We start from the raw sequence: 22,183 nt of genomic DNA on the forward strand, positions 1-22,183 counted from the left end.
TAGACATGAATAAATACTTCTAATGTACATTTGCCACTCTGTACACAATCACAGAGCTAGACAGTGCTGGAGCCCTCAACACAGAAAGGATGTGGACCTGATGGAGTGGATCCAGAGGAGGCCACAAAGTTGATCAGAGGGAGTGGAGAACCTCTGCTATGAGGACAGGCTGAGGGAGTTGGGGCTGTGCAGGCTGGAGAAGAGGAGGCTCCCAGGTGACCTTCTTGTGGCCCTCCAGGATCTGAAGAGGGCTACAAAAAAGCTGGGGAGGGACTTTTGAGGCTGTCAGGGAGTGACAGGAATGGGGGAGAATGGAGCAAAGCTGGAGGTGGGGAGAGTGAGGCTGGAGGTGAGGAGGAAGTTGTGGAGCATGAGAGTGGTGAGAGGCTGGCATGGGTTGCCCAGGGAGGTGGTTGAGGCCCCATGGCTGGAGGTGTTTAAGGCCAGGCTGGATGAGGCTGTGAGCAGCCTGCTCTAGGGTAGGGTGTCCCTGGGCATGGCAGGGGGCTTGGAACTGCCTGATCCTTGTGGTCCCTTCCAACCCTGACTGATTCTCTGATTCTATGAGGAGAAGGCTCCAGGGAGACCTAACAGCAGCCTTCCAGCACCTGTAGGGGGCTACAAGAAGGCTGCAGAGGGACTGTTTGCAAAGGTGATAGGACAAGGGGCACCCACCAGGGTGAGAAGAAATGGTCTGAAATTGTGCCAAGGGAGGTTTAGGCTGGATACTAGGAAAAATGTCTTTGCTGCTGTGCTAGTTCAAGGCCAACCAGGATATTTTAGTGAGAGAATTTAGATTATGGGCTGTGAAAAAGAAACAATGGTGAGTGGTGAGGCACTGGAACAGGCTGCCCAGGAAGGTGGTGGAGTCACCATCCCTGGAGGTGTTCAAGAACCCTGTGGCCATGGCACTTTGGAACATGATTTAGTGGCCACGGTGGTGCTGAGCTGATGATTGGACTTGAAGATTTTAGAGCTCTTTTCCAACCTAAACCATTCTATGACTCTGTGACAATCCTACCACCTTTGGAAGTGGCAGTTAAGAAGTTTGTCCTTTTGATGTGAGTGCAGCAGGAAGTAAACTCAATTCCATAACATCACAACAGAGATTTGACTTTCCTCTTCTACTAAAGCAAAGCACTTGGCTGCACAATCAAACCCTAGTTTCAGTGTTGAATGCCTTTGTATCATCTGAGTAAAGATTTGGGGGATGATTGATGATATAGTAAAATACCAACCTGTGCTGGTGACAGAGAAGTAAAAGAATACAAGGGAGTGATGCCTTAGAGCTGGTACAGATGGGAGCAGATACAAAAGGTTCTTTCATTCTGTAGCTCCCACACAGCAATTAATGGGAAGAGATGAATATTTCAATGTGCAGCAGCTCCAGCCAGCCTACTTGGAAATCAGACAGATCACCTTCAGCTCCTTGGCTTCCTGGGAGAAATGTTGGCATTAAAAGCAGGCAGACAAATTCCACCTCACGCCCACTTGTTTGTGACTTGAAATGGCTTTCAATGGAAGAGAAATCTAACAGAAAGTACAGTTCAGTCTGTGAATTGGTGAGGCCTTGTCTTAAGGATTGGGTTTAGTTTTGGGCTCCTCACTCCCAGTGCTGGAGTGTGTCCAGAGAAGAGCAATCATAGAATCAATCAGGTTGGAAGAGACCTCCAAGATCATCCAGTCCAACCTAGCACCCAGCCCTGGCCAAGCAACCAGACCATGGCACTAAGTGCCCCAGCCAGGTTTTATTTCAACACCTCGAGGGATGGTGACTCCACCACCTCCCTGGGCAGCCCATTCCAATGCCAATCACTCTCTCTGCCAGGAACTTCCTCCTCACATCCAGCCCAGACCTGCCCTGGCACAACTTGAGACTGTGTCCCCTTGTTCTGTTGTTGCTTGTCTGGCAGCAGAGCCCAACCCCACCTGGCTACAGCCTCCCAGCAGGGAGCTGCAGACAGCAATGAGCTCTGCCCTGAGCCTCCTCTTCTACAGGCTCTGCCCAGCTCCCTCAGCCTCTCCTCACAGGGCTGTGCTCCAGGCCCCTCCCCAGCCTTGCTGCCCTTCTCTGGACACCTTCCAGCACCTCAACATCTCTCTTAAATTGAGGGCCTTGGAACACAAGTTCTGTGAGGATCAGCTGAAGGAACTGGGGGTTGTTTAGTCTAGAGAAGAAGAGGCTGAGGGGAGATCTCATTGCTCTCTACAGCTCCCTGAAAGGAGGTTGGAATGAGGTAAGGGTTGGTCTCGCCTCCCTAGTATCAGGTGATGGAATGGCCTGAAACTGTGTGCCAGAGAAGGTTCAGATTGGATATTAGGAAATATTTCCTCCCAGAAAGAGGTCTCAGACACTGGAGCAGACTGTCCAGGGAGGTGATGGAGTCACCATCCCTGGAGGGATTAAAAAGGTACATGGAGGTGATTTGGAGGGACCTGTTTTAGTGCCAGCAGCTTATCAGCAGTAGTGGGATTGTGAGCTTCGAGCCAGTGATTGGACCTGATGATCTCAAAGGTCTCTTCCAGCCTCTAGTTCTATGGTTCTGTGCTGTGCTATCATTCTCCACTTGTATTCTTTAGTTCCATTAGTGAGCAGCTTGCTGCAGGATCTGCTGCTGAATGCAAGGCTTCCCCTACTTTGCAGGCTTTGCCGTGCTGCTGTGTGCTAAAGTTCTGCCTGGCTCCCTTTGCACCCCTAATCTGCCTGCTGCATGCCCCACAGGGGTATTGTGAGGGGAAGGAAGGAGGTTCCAGAGATCTTTGGAGTGACTGGAACTTTAGTCCTCCCGAGTCACTTTTTACACCAGTTTTTCTCTGCTATGATATGGATGAGTCTGGGCAGATGGACAGTCTGACTCTGTTTCTTTTCCTGCCACCCTGTTTTGACCCTCCATGTTCCCCCTCAGGCTGTAATTCTTTCTCCATACACTGTGTAAGCTAATAGGCTTGATTTTAGACTAGACATTAGCTAATAGTTTCTAATTTTAGGGAATAAGTGGCCTAGAGAGCACATGGGATGGCTATCACTGCAGCTCTCACAAAAACACTCCCAGTGATAAGACAAATATCTACCAGAACTGGTGTAAGTAAAGCTCAGCTTGCCTTGGAGCAAGAGATGGACTGGAAGAGCTGTTAAAAGCTCTTTCAACTCTAGTTTCCATCACTTTAAAACAAAAAAGGCACCTGAACAGGATCAATACAAGAGCAACATGAGGCTGGTCTTGTCTGCCATGTGCTCTAATTGCTTCATTAGGTGGATCTGATGGACAGGGTCCAGAAAAGGACATGAAGATAATGAGAGGGTTGGACAGACTGAGGGAGTTCAGTCTCATCCAGTCAAACCTAGCACCTGGCCAAGCAACCAGACCGTGGCACTAAGTGCCTCATCCAGGTTTTGCTTCAACATCTCCAGGGATGATGACTCCACCACCTCCCTGGGCAGCCCATTCCAATGCCAATCACTCTCTCTGGCAACAACTTCCTCCTAACATCCAGCCTAGACCTGCCCCTGGCACAACTTGAGACTGTGTCCCCTTGTTCTGTAGCTGGTTGCCTTCTAAACCCTACTGTTCTATGATTCCATGATTCTATGACCCTGGGAAGGTAGTTAACTCCCTTTCAATCTCCATCACATGCCTAATGGCATTTCCTCCTGAGCAGCACATCAGCTCTGTTTCAGGCATGGCATTGTTTAGGCTGTCAGCAGCAGTGAAGCTGTGTCATTTTCGTTGGGCTGAAACAATATCTTGCACGCCGGTAGCGTCACATTTGCTCTTCTCCAACATATCCACGCTGACATTCTGTCACTGAATTGCACGTTGATGGCTGTCACAGGGAGAGGACAGGCACAAAGACAAGTCTAACAAAAAATTGCTATGTGCTCGTGCTTCACGTCCTAATCACTGCAAGTGACAGGAGCAGCTTCTGCAGCTTCCGCTTGAAGGTGACAGCAGCACACTGGTGATACAGTGGTGTCCTCCTGCCTGTGGTGCTACCATAGAATCGCAGGGTGAGCTGGGCTGGAAGCCATCCACAAAGATCATCTTTAATAATGAACTGCACCAGTACAGGCTGGGAGGTGATCTGCTGGAAAGTAGCCCAGTGGAGAGGGACCTGGGGGTCCTGGTGGATAACATCCATGCCACAGCAATGTGCCCTGGGGGCCAAGAAGGCCAGTGGGATCCTGGGGTGTATTAGGAGGAGTGTGTCCAGCAGATCAAGGGAGGTTCTTCTCCCCCTCTACTCTGCCCTGATGAGACCTCATCTTGAATACTGTGTTCAGTTTTGGGCTCCCCAGTTGCAGAGGGACAGGGATCTGCTGGAGAGGGTCCAACAGAGAGCTCTGAGGATGATGAGGGGACTGGAGGGCTGCCTGATGAGGAGAGGCTGAGGGACCCGGGGCTGCTTAGTCTGGAGAAGATGTCACACAAATATTGCATAGGAGGGCAGCTAAATGTCAGTGAAGCTGAAGCCTTCTTCTGGCAGTTAATGACTCCAGCAGCGGCTGGCATTGTAGGTTAGCAAAACTTCTGCCCAAGATGTGTCATTCATAGAATCATAGAATCAAACAGGTTGGAAGAGACCTCCAAGATCATCCAGTCCAACCTAGCACCCAGCCCTAGCCAATCAGCCAGACCATGGCACTAAGTGCGTCATGGGGTTGGGCTAGATGAGCTTGGAGATCTCTTCCAACCTGGTTGATTCCATGACTCTATGCCTCAGCCAACAGTAAACAGATGGCAAAATTGCTAGGAGAGCAGTCAAAGCATGGGTTGAATATGAGTTTGAGATGTAAAAGGAGAAATTAAGAGAACTGAAGTAGTTCTATGCAGAAATGATGCACACAATGAGCTAGGAAAGGGAGTGAAAACAATCCTAAACAAACCCCAGGCTGGATAACGTAGCTGGAGCTCAGTCTGTGCCACTTCTGTGTTCCTGGCACTCTGGCTGCAAAGCATTTTGATATATTTGGAGGTGTCCTCCTCACTGCAGGGGGGATTAGACAAAATTACTTTTGAGGCACTTTCCAACCCAACATGAATATGAGAGAGTGGTTGGCATTGGAATGGGCTGCCCAGGGAGGTGGTGGTGTTGCCATTCCTGGAGGTGTTGACGAAAAGCCTGGATGAGGCACTTAGTGCCATGGTCTGGTTGATTGGCCAGGGCTGGGTGCTAGGTTGGACTGGATGAGCTTGGAGCTCTCTGCCAACCTGCCTGATTCTATGATTCTATAACTGTGAATTTGTACCAAAAGATAAGCCCTTGGACCTATTGGTACAAACAAGGATCAAGGCAGCCTGCCCAGTGTATACTGAAAGGACACCACCAAGTTATCCAGAACAATTCCAACTGCAGAAAACCAATTTCTTTAATGGGAGCTGAGATTTTTGGCTGCTTTCTGCAGATTCTGGCTAGGTGCAGAACAAATGGTTCCTCGAAAGAGCCTTCTGAGTGGGTGACACTGCACAGCACATGGAGATGACTGAAGCCAGCAGTCACACTGCATTAAAACAGAACATTTGCATTTGAAATGCAGCTGAATGATATACTCCTTCTCTTTGTTTTTCCCCAGGGTGAAGTTCAAGTGGTATATTAGTTTGTTGTGAAGCCTGGTACTTGAAAAAAATAGCCAGAATTACTCACATGGCTTTTGTCTTCATGCTAGAAGAATCAGAGAATGGTCTGGGTTGGAAGGGACCTTCAAAGCTTATCCAATCCATCTCCCTCTGCAATCAGCAAAGGCATCCTCAACTAGATCAGGTTGCCCAGAGCCCTGTCCAGCCTCACCTTGAATATCTCCATGGATGGGTCTCTATCCACCTCTCTGGATAACCTGTTCCAGTGTCCCACCACCCTTATGGTGCAGAATTTGTTCCTAGCATCCAATCTAAATCTGCTCTTCATAGAACCAAGCAGGTTGGAAGAGAGCTCCAAGCTCAGTCAGTCTAACCTAGCACCCAGCCCTGGCCAGTCAACCAGACCATGGCACTAAGTGCCCCAGCCAGGCTTGGCTTCAGCACCTCCAGGGATGGTGACTCCACCACCTCCCTGGGCAGCCCATTCCAACGCCAATCACTCTCTCTGACAACAACTTCCTCCTAATATCCAGCCTAGACCTCCCCCTGCCACAACTTGAGGCTTCTTCTGTTGCTGCTTGCCTGGCAGAAGAGACCAACCCCTGCAGACAGAGTTCTAAAATACCACCACCTTGGACTTGTTTTCTCTTCCTCTTCACCTGCATTTATCCAACTGAAAGCCACTGGAATATCTTTTAAAAGTGTGGTCTGTTTTCTCCTGCCTTGTTTCTAGCCAGGACATTAATGAAGAGCAGACAAAGCTGATGAAGAGGAGCACTGCAATTCTACCATCATAAATAAATTGCTTATCTGATGTCCACTATTTGTCCCTCAAGCTTTTCTTGGGTCTCCAGGATGTTTTTCAGTGAGCATTTTCACCTCATAATGGTTGACAAATCGTGGCAAATCATGCCTGACAAATGTAGTGGCTTTTTATCATGAAGTCACAGCAACAGTGGACAAGGGAAGGGCAACTGATGTCATCTACCTGGACCTGAGTAAGGCATTTGGCTCTGTCCCACAGGACATCCTGGTCACCAAACTGGAAAAGCACTGACTGGATGGCTGGAGCACTGCTGGGTAAGGAACTGGCTGGATGGTGCCATGCAGAGAGTGGATCAGGGCACAATGTCCACCTGGAGACCAGTGCCAAGTGGCTCTCTCAGGGGTCAGTGCTGGCACCACTGCTGTGTAACATCTTTGTCAGTGACATGGACAGAGGAATCAGTGCACCCTCAGCAAGTGTGCAGATGGCACCAAGCTGTGTGGCACAGTCAACTTGCTAGAGGTATCCATCCAGAGGCACCTGGGCAGGCTGCAGAGGTGTGCCCAGGCCAACCTCATGGCATTCAACAAGGCCAAATGTAAGGTCCTGCATCTGGGTGGGTGCAATCCCAAGCACAGCTCCAGGCTGGGTGGGGAATGGCTGAGAGCAGCCCTGAGGAACAGGACCTGGGGCTCTGGGCTGATGAAAAGCTCAACATGAGCCTGCAGTGTGAGTGCAGCCCAGACAGCAACTGTGTGCTGGGCTGCTGCAAGAGCAGTGTGGGCAGCAGGGCAAGGGAGGGGATTCTGCCCCTTGGCTCTGCTCTCCTCAGACCCCACCTGCAGTCCTGTGTGCAGTTCTGGAGCCCCCAGCACAAGCAGGACATGGAAGTGTTGGAGCCAGCCCAGAGGAGGCCACCCAGATGCTCAGAGGGCTGCAGCAGCTCTGCTCTGAGGAGAGGCTGAGAGAGTTGGGGCTCTGCAGCCTGGAGAAGGCTTGGGGAAGACCTTGGAGTGGCCTTGCAGTACCTGAAGGGGGCTCCAGGAGGGCTGGGGAGGTGTTGTGGAGGCAGGGAATTACTGTGGCCCAGGCAGGAATATATATATATATATATTATTTTACTTTCCCTACACCTGCCCCCAGAACCATGTACAGACATTGACTTACTTTTAATTAGCAGACTCAGCTTGACTGAGAAGATCTTACAGGGACACCACAGGTAACTGTGAGTGTGTTGGGAGCCAGGAGCTGGCACAGGCTGAGCTACTCACACAGCACTGCCCACTCGGCTGAGCCAAGGTTACTCACCGGTGAGGCTGGCAGCAAGGGCACCCAGAGGCTTGTCCCTGCTCTCTCTCAGAGCCAGCCGAGGCTCGCCAAGGCCAATCCAGCCGCGCCCAGGCCGTGCTCACGGCGGGAGCCGCCCGCAGCAGGGACGGGCCTGGCCCTCAGCAGCTCGTCCCCCGCAGCGCCAGGGCACTCTCTCTGCAGGAGCCACCCAGGCGGGGCAGAGCTCTAAGGTGGGCACCCCAAGGCGGGAAGCCCCCAAGAGTTCTACCCTGCCCAGGCACAGGGCCGAGTTACCCCTGCCTGGGCGCGGAGCCCACAGCCGGTGCCCAGCCTGGCCCCAGCGCAGGCACTGCTCGGGCAGCCCTGGTGCCGGAGGGGCCTTTGCTGCGCTGTGCGCTGCAGGGCAGGGCTCGGGGACAGCTTTTCCCGCCCTTTTCTCTCCCATGCATACCACAGAGGGAGAGGGGTTTGGGGCGTGCAGGACTGCAGGTTGGACTGGATGAGCTTGGAGGTCTCTTCCAACCTGGCTGATTCTGTGATTCAATATTGCAGCTGCAGCCTCTCCAGGGCAGAGCAGAGGGGAAGAAGCTGGGGTTGATGCTGTTGGCTGAGCTTTGATGCATCAGCCAACCTCTAATGCAGTTCAAGGCAAGGAACCAATCTCCTTCAGCTAATCTCCAGTGGCATCTACACCACCAATGTCTCATTCACTGGTGGAGAGCAACTCGTTGCCACTGGTTGGTGATCTCCTTCTCCTGGTCTAGGGTGAGGTGTGTGTGCCTATGGCAGGAGGGTTGGAACTGGATGATCCCTGTGGTCCCTTCCAAGCTGACTGATTCTATGCTTCTCCTATGCAGGGAACCTCAACAGTTTCTGCAACTCTCTGACATTAAGCTGTCACAATCTGCTACAGTTGTTGGACTCTGTGTTTAATGTGATGCACAGCACCAGGCTGGTGTGGGTGGACAACCCAATCGGGCGTCCTCGAAGGCACCTAAATCTGTGAGCAACCTACATGCTGTGCCTGCATAAAAGGAGACAGCACAGCTGATCGTGACAAGAACTCCTCCTCTGAAAACACTGCCAGAAAAAGGAATTGGAAGTTTTCATCCATGCAACCTTTTTTGTCCCCTCCTTCCACCTGGCCACGGCTTTAGTCTTCTAGCTGCTACCTGTGGCACATTGGTGTTTGGAAGGATGGGGGGTTGGGATAGGGAACCTGTGGCACATTGGTGTTTGGAAGGATGGGGGGTTGGGATAGGGAACCAGTGGCACATTGGTGTTTGGAAGGATGGGGGGTTGGGAGAGGGAACCTGTGGCACATTGGTGTTTGGAAGGATGGGGGGTTGGGAGAGGGAACCTGTGGCACATTGGTGTTTGGAAGGATGGGGGGTTGGGAGAGGGAACTTTTATGCATAGTACTTCAAGGATTTCGTTTTGAGTAACTGAAGCAAATCTGATTTCCTGTGTCTGTGTGTGTGCAGCTAAAGATAGAGGCACTTGGCTATAAGATGTCTCTTGTGGCTTGAGCAGTGCTTCTTCTCCAATCAAGTGTTGCAGCTGAAGACCAATCCAAAGGAAAAAGAAAACCCCACCATGGACTGATCTTTGTTTCCAAGGTACAAAGCTCAGTCCTTTGACATCTTTTCCACTTGCACCATTTAGCAGTGAGGCCTTGGCTTGCTTAATTTGAGGAGATTTAACTCAAGAGGACACATTCTTTGTACCTCAAGCAGGAGTTGATCACAGAGCCGAGTTTAAGATGTGACTACTGTTCAATCTAAAGATAAGAAACCTCTCAGTCCTGACAGGTTTGATTGAGATGGCATTATGAAGAGATATTTTTCTCCCAGAAGAATTAATCATCAGTTAGAATCACAGAATCAACCAGGCTGGAAGAGACCTCCAAGATCATCTAACCTAGCACTCAGCCCTGGCCAATCAATCAGACCATGGCACTAAGTGCCCCAACCAGGCTTGGCTTCAACACATCCAGGCACAGCCACTCCACTACCTCCCTGGGCAGCCTATTCCAATGCCAATCACTCTCTCTGACAACAACTTCCTCCTCACATCCAGCCTAGACCTCCCCTGGCACAGCTTGAGGCTGTGTCCTCTTCTTCTGTTGCTGCTTGCCTGGCAGCAGAGCCCAACCCCACCTGGCTACAGCCTCCCTTCAGGGAGCTGCAGACAGCAATGAGCTCTGCCCTGAGCTTCCTCTTCTCCAGGCTGCACACCCCCAGCTCCCTCAGCCTCTCCTCACAAGGCTGTGCTCCAGGCCCCTCCCCAGCCTTGTTGCCCTTCTCTGGACACCTTCCAGCACCTCAACATCTCTCTTCAATTGAGGAGCTCAGAACTGGACAGAGTTGTACCACCCAAGGCCAGTAAGCACATGGATTACTGCAAAACAACCAACCTGTTCAAGCCTCAGCATGAATTGTGGGTTTGATGGCAATGGGACACTTTAGAAGCCCACATTACTTGGAAAGACAGAGACATTATCCTGCTTTCTCTCTGATAGGATGCAGCCTAAGCCAGCTGACGACAGCATGAAATTCCAGTTGGCTTTCTATTTCTAATTGAGAGATGGTGTTTGTCCAAGTGTTCTGCCTCCTCAGGGAAATCATAGAGAGAGACTGTTTGCAAAGGCATGTGGAGTTAGGACAAGGGACAATTGCATCCAGTTCTGGAGCCCCTATTACAAGAGGGATGTGGAGATGCTGGAGCGAGCCCAGAGAAGGGCTGCAGCAGCTCTGCTGTGAGCACAGACTGAAAGAGTTGGGGCTGTGCAGGCTGGAGAAGAGGAGGCTCCCAGGTGACCTTCTTGTGGCCTTCCAGGATCTGAGGGGGGCCTACAAAAAAGCTGGGGAGGGACTTTTTAGGCTGTCAGGGAGTGACAGGACTGGGGGCAATGGAGCAAAGCTGGAGATGGGGAGAGTCAGGCTGGATATGAGGAAGAAGTTGTTGAGCAGGAGAGTGCTCAGAGCCTGGCATGGGTTGCCCAGGGAGGTGGTTGAGGCTCCATGGCTGGAGGTGTTTGAGGCCAGGCTGGCTGAGGCTGTGTGCAGCCTGCTCTAGGGTAGGGTGTCCCTGGGAATGGCAGGGGGGTTGGAACTGGCTGATTCTTGTGGTCCCTTCCAACCCTGACTGACTGTGATTCTATGATTCTAATATCTTTAAAGAAACTCCTTTTCTCTTCCTTCCTCCTCCCTCTCTCTGCTCCACTAGCTGAAAAGCCAATAAAATTTTTCTCCACCTCCTCCACAGTTCAGAATAAATCTGTGTGCACTTCTTCTAGGCATGTTTTGAGACCCAAGAGGGGATGTGTGTGACGGGAACCTGAACTTCGGGCACAAACCTGTACCTTTCTAATATGGACCTTGCTAATATGCAGCCAGCTCAATTTTAAGCCATCTATTGGATCAGTTCAAGTCCAACCTGGGGAGAAGAAACAGTTAAAGAAATGCCTCAAGTGTACTTGCATTCAGCTAATCAGACTTTGTGTGCATCTGCAAATGGCACAGGGCTGAAATCAGTCAGGGAGAACGAAACCACAAGCGAACAATGGACCGAAGACTCCTTTCCAGGATTAGAGATCCTGTGCACCATTTACATCACATATGCTGTGATCATTTCAGTGGGTCTCCTTGGAAATGCTATACTCATCAAAGTCTTTTTCAAGATTAAATCCATGCAGACTGTTCCCAACATCTTCATCACCAGCCTGGCATTTGGAGACCTGCTCCTCTTATTAACTTGTGTGCCCGTCGATGCAACGCGTTACATCGTGGATACGTGGCTCTTTGGGAGGATTGGTTGCAAGCTGCTCTCCTTCATCCAGCTCACCTCAGTTGGAGTCTCAGTGTTTACCTTGACTGTTCTCAGTGCTGACAGGTGGGTCTGATGTGACTGATTTGTCAGGAGATGTTGCAGGTGTTAAGGGGCAAATGAAGGGAGAGGAGATGGAGAGAAGAGGAAAAGGAGAAGGAGAAGGAGAGGAGAGAAGGAGGAGAGGGAAAGGAGGAGGGGAGAGGAAAGAAGAGGAGAAGAGAAGGAGAGGAGAGGCTTTTGCTCATTAGAATAGACTGAAGAGAAAACCAAAGCAAACCAAGGAACCATTCACTCCCCCATTTGATTTTTACACTGTGTGCTAGAAAAGTTGGAGCAGTTCTTTTTAATGTGAGAAAAGACTCTTGATATCTTTGGACCTTTTATTATCTTGAAGTAGAGCACAGTGAGGTGGGTCTTCTGTTTCTTCTTCCCCCTTCAGCTGCACAGCAAAGAGAAGGTGCTTTAAGGCAGGGCAAAGACAGTATATTGGTGCTATCTAGTGGTGCTCTACAGAAGTCAGGGAAGCTGAAGAAAAAAACAACACTGAAAATGCCTGAGTGGTTGAAATCCTTTGTGCTATGCACTTGGTGAGGCTCAAAAATCCTAGAAGGCAAAAGATTGACCTGTGGGGTAAAAAGCCAAATGAAAACAGAGGGCAGAATGGGGGACAGATGAATGACTCTCCTGATTTGGTGACTACTGCAATACTAGAGTAGCTTTCAGCTGGGTAAGCATTTAGTGCAAGGTGACACAATTTGCCTATTGTTTGCTACAGCTCTTACATCTATTCCAGGGATATTTTAGCCCAGGGCTCCTGAATTAAACTCAGGTTACAACAACAGCACCGTTAGTAGGGAGCAGTGCTCCCATCTGACTGCTGTCAGGAGCTGCTGAGCAATCAGTGTTCCGTGCACTGCTTTTCTGAATGAAGAACTGCTGTTCAGTCTGCAGAAGAGGAGGCTCCCAGGTGACCTTCTAGTGGCCCTCCAGGATCTGAAGGGGGCCCACAAAAAAGCTGGGGGGGGGGGACTTTTTAGGCTGTCAGGGAGTGACAGGTCTGGGGGGAATGGAGCAAAGCTGGAGGTGGGGAGAGTCAGGCTGGATGTGAGGAGGAAGTTGTTGAGCAGGAGAGTGGTGAGAGGCTGGAATGGGTTGCCCAGGGAGGTGGTGGCATCACTGTCCCTGGAGGTGTTTAAAAGGAGACTGGAGAAGGCTCTTGGTGCCATGGTTTAATTGATTAGACAGTGTTAGGTGCTAGGTTGGACTGCAAGATCTCTTTTCCAACCTGGTTAATTCTGTGATTCTGTGTCAGTGTTTACACCATGTCTGTGTTTATCCTGACAGAGCTGTTGGTTGGTTTTAGGTACAGAGCCATCGTTAAGCCCTTGGAACTGCAGACTTCTGATGCTCTCCTGAAGACCTGCTGCAAAGCTGGCTGTGTTTGGATTGTCTCCATGATACTGGCCATCCCAGAGGCTGTCTTCTCAGATTTATATTCTTTTAGCAACCCTGACAAAAACATCACTTTTGAGGCATGTGCTCCCTATCCTGTATCTGAGAAAATCCTGCAGGAAGCTCACTCCCTACTTTGCTTCTTGGTGTTCTATATTGTCCCCTTAGCTGTCATTTCTGTCTACTACTTTCTTATTGCCAGAACTCTGTATAAAAGCACTGTCAACATGCCAGCAGAGGAACACGGGCATGCTCGTAAGCAGGTAAGCTATGGGCACAGAATCAGACAGGTTGGAAGAGACCTCCAAGCTCATCCAGCCCAACCTAGCACCCAGCCCTAGCCAATCAACCAGACCATGGCCCATGTTGCCAATCCAAATTCAGCTGTGCACTTAAGCACCTTCTCATGACTCATTAACTGTTGGGAGTCTGCATGATGCAGTCCTAAAGAGGTTTTGTTTTGCTTTATTATGACTCTTTTAAACTCAGGAGTTAAACCATTGAATTGCCAACACTGAGACCTCACCCATGTGAGTTCACACATTCACTATTGTACTTCCAAATCCTAGTCTAGATGGCACATGATGGGAAGGGAATGTGTTCTGCACTGGAAATGCTTGGTTCACAAAACTATGAAATAGATTTCACTGAATTGCCAGGGTTGGAAGTGACCTCGAGGATCATCTAGTTCCAAACCCCCTGCCATGGGCAGGGACACTTCCCACTAGATCAGGTTATCCACATCCAGCCTGGCCTTAAAAACACCCAGGGATTCCTGTTGATTTCTGAGGGGGTTTGTGTTTTAATTTGGTTTGGTGTTTTCTTTCCCATTTTGAGTTGCTTGACTTCTGTTTTGCTTTGTTTTGTGTTTTGCTTTGTTTGGGGGTTACTTTCCCATTTTGAGTTGCTTGATTTGTGTTTTGCTTTGTTTTGGGCTTTCTTTCCCATTTTGAATTGCTGGATTTGTGTTTTGCTTTGTTTTGGGCTTTCTTTCCCATTTTGAGTTGCTTGATTTGTGTTTTGCTTTGTTTTGGGCTTTCTTTCCCATCTTGAGTTGCTTGTTTTGTGTTTTGCTTTCTTTTGTGTTTTCTTTCCCATCTTCAGTTGCTTGATTGTGTTTTGATTTGTTTTGGGTTTTCTTTCCCATCTTGAGTTGCTTGGTTTTGGTTTAATTTTCCATTTCACTTTTTTTTTTGTGTTACCAACACACTTAAAATTGCAGACCCATTCAAAACCAGATTAGATTAGAACATGAATAGCTGAGGGGTGAGCAACTGATGGCATTTACCTGGACCTGAGCAAGGCTTTTGACAGTGTCCCCCACCACATCCTGGTCTCCAGGCTGGTGACACATGGGTTTGATGGGTGGAGCACTGATGGATAAGGAACTGGCTTGATGGCTGTGCCCAAAGAGTGGCTGTCAATGGCTCCATGTCCCAGCGGAGGGCAGTGACAAGCAGAGTCCCTCAGGGATCAGTCCTGGGACCAGTCTTGTTCAACAGCTTTGTGGGTGCATGAACAGAGGCACTGAGTGCAGCCTCAGCAAGTCTGCTGACAACACCAAGCTGTGTGGTGCAGCAGCCAGGCTGGAGGGCAGGGATTCTCCTCCTCTACTCCACTCTGGTGAGACCCCACCTGCAGTACTGCATCCAGTTCTGGAGCCCCTGTGACAAGAAGGATGTGGAGATGCTGGAGTGTGTCCAGAGAAGGGCCAGGAGGATGCTCAGAGGGCTGCAGCAGCTCTGCTGTGAGCACAGACTGAAAGAGTTGGGGCTGTGCAGGCTGCAGAAGAGGAGGCTCCCAGGTGACATTATTGTGGCCTTCCAGGATCTGAAGTGGGCTAGAAAAAAGCTGGGGAGGGACTTTTTAGGCTCTGAGGGAGTGACAGGAGTGGGGGGAATGGAGCAAAGCTGGAGGTGGGGAGAGTCAGGCTGGCTGTGAGGAGGAAGTTGTTGAGCAGGAGAGTGGTGAGAGGCTGGAATGGGTTGCCCAGGGAGGTGGTTGAGGCCCCATGGCTGAAGGTGTTTGAGGCCAGGCTGGATGAAGCTGTGTGCAGCCTGCTCTAGGGTAGGGTGTCCCTGGGCATGGCAGGGGGGTTGGAACAGGCTGATTCTTGTGGTCCCTTCCAACCCTGACTGATCCTATGACTAGATCAGCAGAGGTTACTCCTTGCTGTTAACACCAGGTGTGCACTCTTCTCTCGTAGATTGAATCCCGCAAGAGAGTTGCCAAAACAGTGCTGGTGCTCGTTGCCTTGTTTGCCCTCTGCTGGCTGCCTAACCACGTCCTCTACCTGTACCGCTCCTTCACGTACCATGCCTCCGTAGATGCTTCCACCTTTCACCTGATAGCTACCATTTTCTCCCGTGCCTTGGCCTTCAGCAATTCCTGTGTCAATCCTTTTGCTCTTTACTGGCTGAGTAAAAGCTTCAGGCAGCATTTTAAGAAGCAAGTCTCATGCTGCACAGCAAAGTTTGGTACCAAGCCTCCCAGTGCTCCCCAGAGCAACACACCCACCAGAGCCATGTCGATCACGGGCAGCACCCACGGCTCAGAGATCAGCGTCACCCTCCTCACAGATTACAGTATCACAAAAGAAGAGGAAAGTGTTTAATTCATCTGGGATAAAGGACAGAAAGTGAGCCTTTGCAATCATGTCACTACTGCTGGGATCCTGGAAAGAGGAGCCATGGCTTGCCCTGGCTGTGAAAGCTCCCAGGAAGATGATCCATGGCTTGCCCTGGCTGTGAAAGCTCCCAGAAAGAGGAGCCATGGCTTGCCCTGGCTGTGAAAGCTCCCAGAAAGAGAAGCCATGGCTTGCCCTGGCTGTGAAAGCTCCCAGGAAGATGATCCATGGCTTGCCCTGGCTGTGAAAGCTCCCAGAAAGAGGAGCCATGGCTTGCCCTGGCTGTGAAAGCTCCCAGTAAGAAGAGCCATGGCTTGCCCTGGCTGTGAAAGGCTCCCAGAAAGAGAAGCCATGGCTTGCCCTGGCTGTGAAAGCTCCCAGAAAGAGGAGCCATGGCTTACCCTGGCTGTGAAAGCTCCCAGAAAGAGAAGCCATGGCTTACCCTGGCTGTGAAAGGCTCCCAGAAAGAGAAGCCATGGCTTGCCCTGGCTGTGAAAGCTCCCAGAAAGAGGAGCCATGGCTTGCCCTGGCTGTGAAAGCTCCCAGTAAGAAGAGCCATGGCTTGCCCTGGCTGTGAAAGGCTCCCAGAAAGAGGAGCCATGGCTTGCCCTGGCTGTGAAATGTTCTTCATCAGAAGTTCCTCATTACTTCAAAAACTTATAAAGAAGTCACATTGGGAGAAGAAGCTGCAGCATCTGAACTTGCCAAGCTCATTGGGAGGGTTCATGTGCCCAAGCATGAACACAGACCCCTAGCTTGAATTCCTGGACTGGAGAGGGCAGGATACAGCAGTGTTGGTGAGGATTGTTTTGTTCTTGGTGACTTATTCTTTGACCTGTGACTGAGAGCTCCATCTCTCAAGTACCTTCACCTGCAGCAAGCCACTGAAACAACATTATCTTCCCAAGAGCATTGACCAGGCAAATATTGGATCCACTTCTTTTCTTGTCCCACATGTGAACAACTGGTATGCATGTCAGAAAGCAGGCTGGAATGAAAGAGAGCTCAGGTTTGTAGACTGGTGTGCTACAAAAAGACCAATCATTATGGGTCAGATCCACACCAGCCTCTGCTCTGTCACTGACTTTGAGACTCTAGGAAAGAGCTGAGTGCTGTGTGCCCTTCTCAGCTGCTAAGGAGGGAACCAGCAGGTGAACAGCTCTTTTAAGAACCTATAATCACCTTTAACCATGTTTGTAAAAACCTTTGTGATCTACAGGTAACAGATCTCAGTAGTGCAGAGTTCTTTATTGTTACAGTGATTTAACATCAAGAAATTGGGGTGAATCTGTGTTCTAAGAGTTTAAGTTTGGCTTTCCTGTGCCCTTTTGAAGCAAACTCTCCAGAAGTCTCCTGCTTGGCTTTGCTCTCTCTCCCAGACTGCACAACCTGCATTTCTCTCAGTTGAAACTTTGCACCCAATCCATGGAACCAGCCTAGAGTGAGTCTGAAGTAAACCCCCCAAAAGTGTAGAGCATGGTGGGGTTTGATTAACTATTTCCCTCCATACACCCACTCCTGCTGTAGTGAATGTGGTCACATCTAAATGGTTTACACATCTACAAGCATGCTGGACCAGATGGATTTTTCCTGTACAGCATAGTGGGGTTTGATTAACCATTCCACTCCACACACTCACTCCTGCTGTAGTGAATGTGGTCACATCTAAATGGTTTGCACATCTACAAGCATGCTGGGGCAGCTGGACTTTTCCATTGCACTTATTTGGTGTTCTTCAAGTCATTCAAGTAGTAGTCCCTTTTAATACTAGGATAGACAGTCTTTGTCTATCCTTTTGTTAGACAGAATAGATATCTATCCAGATAGAGAGATGTCTATCCTTTGTTAGAAAGGCTTTCTATTTCTAACCTCAGATCCACTGCTTTTATGGCTCTGCGTGCAGAGGCAAGCCAAGGACAGCCCAGCATGGGCAGCCTGAGCAGCCCTAAAAGACTCAGCAGTATTGCTGGCAGGGACTGCCTTCACATCACAAAACAGTGGAGGCAAATCCTGCTCCACAAAGCTAGTGTACCAAAATTTTCTTCTTTGGGAGCTCATGATAGAAACCATAACAGATTTGGAGGTGTCAGTTGGTGAAGAACTAAACATGAGCCAGCAACACTCACTTGCAGCCCAGAAGGGAGCTGTGTGCTGGGCTACATCAAAAGCAGTGACAACAGCAGGATGAGCAAGGTGATTCTCCCACTCTGCTCTGCTCTGGTGAGACCCTACCTGGAGAGCTGTGTCCAGTTCTGGTGTCCCCAACATAAGAAAGGCATGGAACAATTGGAGTGGGTCCAAAGGAGGTCATGAAGATGGTCAGAGGGATGAAGCACCCCTGCTATGAGGACAGGATGAGGGAGTTTGGGCTGTTCACTTGGACAAGAGAAGACTGGAGGGAGAGCTTAGAGTAGCCTTCCAGTACCTGAAAGGAGCTACAGGAGAGCTCAGGAGAGACTTCTGACAAGGGCTGGGAGTGCCAAGATGAGAGACAATGGCTTTGAGCTGGAAGAGGTGAGATTGAGGCTGGATATTAGGAATAAATCCTTTGGAGTGAGGGTGGTGAAACTCTGGCACAGGTTGCCAGGGAGGTTGTGGATGCTGCTTCCCTGGAGGTGTTCAAAGGCAGGTGGGGCCTCCATGACCTTAGAGTTTTTTCCCAAACACTACCTCCCTGGGCAGCCCATTCCAATGCCTAGGCCTCCCCTGGCACAGCTTGAGACTGTGTCCCCTCATTCTGTTGCTGCTTGCCTGGCAGAAGAGACCAACCCCACCTGGCTACAGCCTCCCTTCAGGGAGTTGTAGGCAGCAATGAGCTCTGCCCTGAGCCTCCTCTTCTGCAGGCTGCATACCCCCAGCTCCCTCAGCCTCTCCTCATAGGGTTTGTGTTCCAGGCCCCTCACCAGCTTTGTTGTCTTTCTCTAGACACTTTCCAGCACCTCAACATCTCTCTGCAATGGAGGAGCCCAGAACTGAACACAGTACTCAAGGTACGGCCTGACCAGTGCTGAGTACAGGGACAGAATAACCTTCCTTGATGATGAGTTTCCAGCAGAATCAGCTCCCTGAGCTGGCTCCCTGTGCTGTCTTTCTGCAGAGGAGCAGAACAGATGGTGGTAGCAGGGTAAGATTCTGTGCCGTGATAGCTGCCATCAGGCATGCTGTTATCTGCAGAAAGTGTGAGGGAATTCGAGGTGGTTTGTCCTCACAGCTACATTGAAGTGTGCAGATCAGATTTACCACTCTGCTGCACTGCACCAATTGCTCTCACTTCACACAGGATCACAGGCTCAGAAGATGTTAGGGGTTGGAAGGGACCCAAGGAGATCATCCAGTCCAACCCCCCTGTCAGAGCAGGACAATCCTATCTAATACAGATCACACAGGAACACATCCAGACAGGCCTTGAAAGACTCCAGAGAAGGAGACTCCACAATCTCTCTGGGCAGCCTGCTCCAGGGCTCTGGGACCCTTCCAGGAAAGAAGTTCCCCCTGGTGTTGAGGCAGAACCTCCTGTGCTGCAACTACACCCATTGCTCCTTGTCCTATCCCAGGGAGCAGTGAGCAGAACCTGTCCCCCCACTCCTAGCAGCCCTCAGATATTTATTAACATTTATCAAATCCCCTCTCAGTCTTCTCTTCTCCAGACTAAGCAGCCCCAGGTCCCTCAGCCTCTCCTCATCAGCCATGCCCTCCAGTCCCCTCATCATCCTCAGAGCCCTCCGCAGGATCCTCTCCAGCAGATCCCTGTCTCTCTTCAACTGGGGAGCCCAAAACTGCACAAAAAACTTTCACCTCAAATTAACCTAAATTTGGATGCCCTGCTCCCCAGGACAGTGCCCCAGTGACCTGTTGTAGGCAGACCTGCACATGAGGGAAACACAGCACAGACCTCACTACATTTACTCACATTATGAAGGTAAAACACTCTGTCAAAATAAAGTAAGCAGCATAAGGCTTTAGTTTTATCACTTACAACAGTTAAGACTATGATTATTTTACTTCCAAACATACCTCCAATTCCAGTTCTTATGAGGAGGCACAGTTTATGTTCAGAATCTCCTGCTCCTCAGGAAAATTCAGTATCTACTTGAGAGCTGAAACAAACATCTCTTAAGCTCTCAGTTTATAAGCTATCATAGAACAATCTCTGGACAACTACTGTAATATTCTTGCCAAGAAAAAAATCTTGAAGCATGAAAGATGCCATTAAGTAGGCTGGATGTTCTTTCTGGAACAGCCAAAGGTTAGTAGAAGTCTGTAGTTACACCTTCAGCTAATTCAGCTGACAGTCTGTTGATCAGCAACTTAGCTGATGTTAGCCTCTGCCTACAAGGGCTTCCCCAGCTCAGGATTGTGTCTGATTTTATCATTATTCCAGTCTGTACACCAGGGACTGCACAAGAAGGGCATCAAACTGTTAAAGCAGGTCCAGGGGAGGCCACCAAGATGATCAGAGGGTTGCAGCACCTCCCCTATGGGGATAGGCTGAGGGAGTTGGGGCTGTTCAGCCTGAAGAAGAGAAGACTCTGGGGAGACTTTATAGAGGTCTATAAGAAAGCTGGGGAGGGACTTCTGAGAAGGGCTTGCAGTGACAGGATAAGGGGCAGGGGTTTTCAGCTGGAAGAGGGGAGATTGATTAAATGCTTTAGAATGAGGGTGGTGAGACACTGGAACAGATTGCCCAGGGAGGTTGTGGATGTCCCCTCCCTGGAGCTGTTCCAGACTAGGTCAGTGGGAGATTGTCCCTGCCCATGGCAGGCCGGTTGGAACTGGATGATCTTGAAGGTCCCTTCCGACCCAAACCATTTCATGACTCTCTGATATATTAATTCCTGGAATATTAATTTCCAGAGGACTTCAGTAGAGAACACAATTGTCATTTCTGAGTGGCAAGGTTGCTTTACCACAGGCAACCATTTAAAACACCTGTGCTGATTTGATTGCCTGGAAGGGGTTTAATTGCAGGTTAAATTTTACAAGACAAGCCCTAAACATTGTGCTTCTTCATTCCCTAATCAATAAGAAAGTCATTAGCAGTTATAAACTTGGGGTCGTTGTAACGGCTATCCGGATCACACTGTGCAAACCACTAGATGGCACTGAATGAAAGTCTTTTAAACGAACAGATCCCAGGAAGAAAATGTTAATTACTCCATTTCAGTGTCCGCAGGCGCTGACACAGGTCAGTAACCGACTGCAGACTCCATCAACACAAAACCAACTCAAGATGTTGAGGACAAGCCTCATCTCTAGCATCTGTACCAATGTAGCAACCCCGTTTCTAAAGAGAGCCACAACAGCTGTAGCTGGACACCCCCAAGCCTGTCACCCATATCCCGGGACAAACAGGTACTTGTGCCACCCAGGTAGACCTGAGCAGCAGCTTCTTCTCTCTGGGAGGCTTTATTGGTCTAACAGGAGCCAGCAGTGTGCCCAAGTGGCCAAGAGAGCCAATGGCATCCTCGCCTGGATCAGGAGCAGTGTGGCCAGTAGGATGAGGGAGGTTTTTCTGCCCCTGGACTCAACACTGGGCAGGCCACACCTTGAGTGCTGTGTCCTGTTCTGGGCTCCTCAATGCAAGAGAGATGTTGAGGTGCTGGAAGGTGTCCAGAGAAGGGCAATGAAGCTGGTGAGGGGCCTGGAGCACAGCCCTATGAGGAGAGGCTGAGGGAGCTGGGGGTGTGCAGCCTGCAGAAGAGGAGGCTCAGGGCTGACCTCCTTTATGTCTACAACTACCTGAAAGGAGTTGGGGGTTGGTCTCTTCTGCCAGGCAAGCAGCAACAGAACAAGGGGACACAGTCTGGAGTTGTGGCAGGGGAGGTCTAGGCTGGATGTTAGGAGGAAGTTGTTGGCAGAGAAAGTGATTGGCATTGGAATGGGTCTGGAGGTGTTCAGGAAAAGCCTGGCTGGGGCACTTAGTGCCATGGTCTGGTTGATTGGCTAAGGGCTGTGTGCTAGGTTGGACTGGATGAGCTTGGAGGTCTCTTCCAACCTGGTTGATTGATTCTATGAAACTACTTCCATCAGAAACTTGTGCCATGGGGGAAGAACGAACCAGTGTGATTTTTTTTAACAGGCAGCATGCCCTTTTTGAGTCACCTAGTTCTTTTTTATCCTTGCCTCTAGTAGACTATGAAAACAGGCTTTTGGTGTCAGTGACAAACAGTGGCAAGCTACCTGCACAGCTCCTCCACTGCAGCAATTTGACTGTACAGAATCATGGAATGGTAGGGGTTGGAAGGAATCTCTGGATATGATCTAGTCCACCTCCCTGCTAAAGTAGGGTTACCCACGGCAGGCTGCACAGGAACACAATGCCGAGACTCTGAAAGACTCTGAGCAGCCTGCTCCAGGGCTCCATCACCCTCAAAGCTTTTCTGCCCTAAGTAGAACCTCCTGTGCTCTAGTTTGTGCCCATTGTCCCTTGTCCTATCACTGCACAACACTTAGAAGAGCCCAGCCTCATCCTCATGACCTCCACCCTCTAGCTACTGATCAGCATTCAGAATGATAAGAGTCATAGAATCAACCAGGCTGGAAGACACCTCCAGGATCAGCCAGCCCAACCTAGCATCCAGCCCTAGACAACCAACCAGACCATGGCACTAAGTGCCCCAGCCAGGATTGGCTTCAACACCT

The 22,183-nt window shown here is 50.0% G+C and overlaps 1 protein-coding gene across 1 annotated transcript; it reads left to right on the top strand.

Annotated features, from left to right (window-relative positions):
* The first annotated feature begins 10,934 nt into the window (after positions 1–10,934).
* BRS3 (bombesin receptor subtype 3) lies at positions 10,935–16,842 on the top strand. The gene is made up of 3 exons (XM_064159147.1): positions 10,935–11,526; positions 12,827–13,178; positions 15,122–16,842. Exons 1-3 carry the CDS (start codon positions 11,096–11,098, stop codon positions 15,527–15,529), a joined length of 1,191 nt encoding a protein of 396 aa, XP_064015217.1. The 5' UTR covers positions 10,935–11,095; the 3' UTR covers positions 15,530–16,842.
* The last annotated feature ends 5,341 nt before the right edge of the window (positions 16,843–22,183 follow it).

This window comes from Pogoniulus pusillus, chromosome 19, assembly GCF_015220805.1.
Source record: "Pogoniulus pusillus isolate bPogPus1 chromosome 19, bPogPus1.pri, whole genome shotgun sequence".
Taxonomy (NCBI): Eukaryota; Metazoa; Chordata; class Aves; order Piciformes; family Lybiidae; genus Pogoniulus; species Pogoniulus pusillus.

Excerpts from the sequence above, each read along its gene's own strand:
- BRS3 (XM_064159147.1), top strand. The coding sequence starts at position 11,096 with ATGCCTCAAGTGTACTTGCATTCAGCTAATCAGACTTTGTGTGCATCT. Across the intron at positions 11,527-12,826 it reads ACTGTTCTCAGTGCTGACAG|GTACAGAGCCATCGTTAAGC; the intron begins GTGGGTCTGATG and ends GGTTGGTTTTAG. Across the intron at positions 13,179-15,121 it reads ACGGGCATGCTCGTAAGCAG|ATTGAATCCCGCAAGAGAGT; the intron begins GTAAGCTATGGG and ends CTTCTCTCGTAG.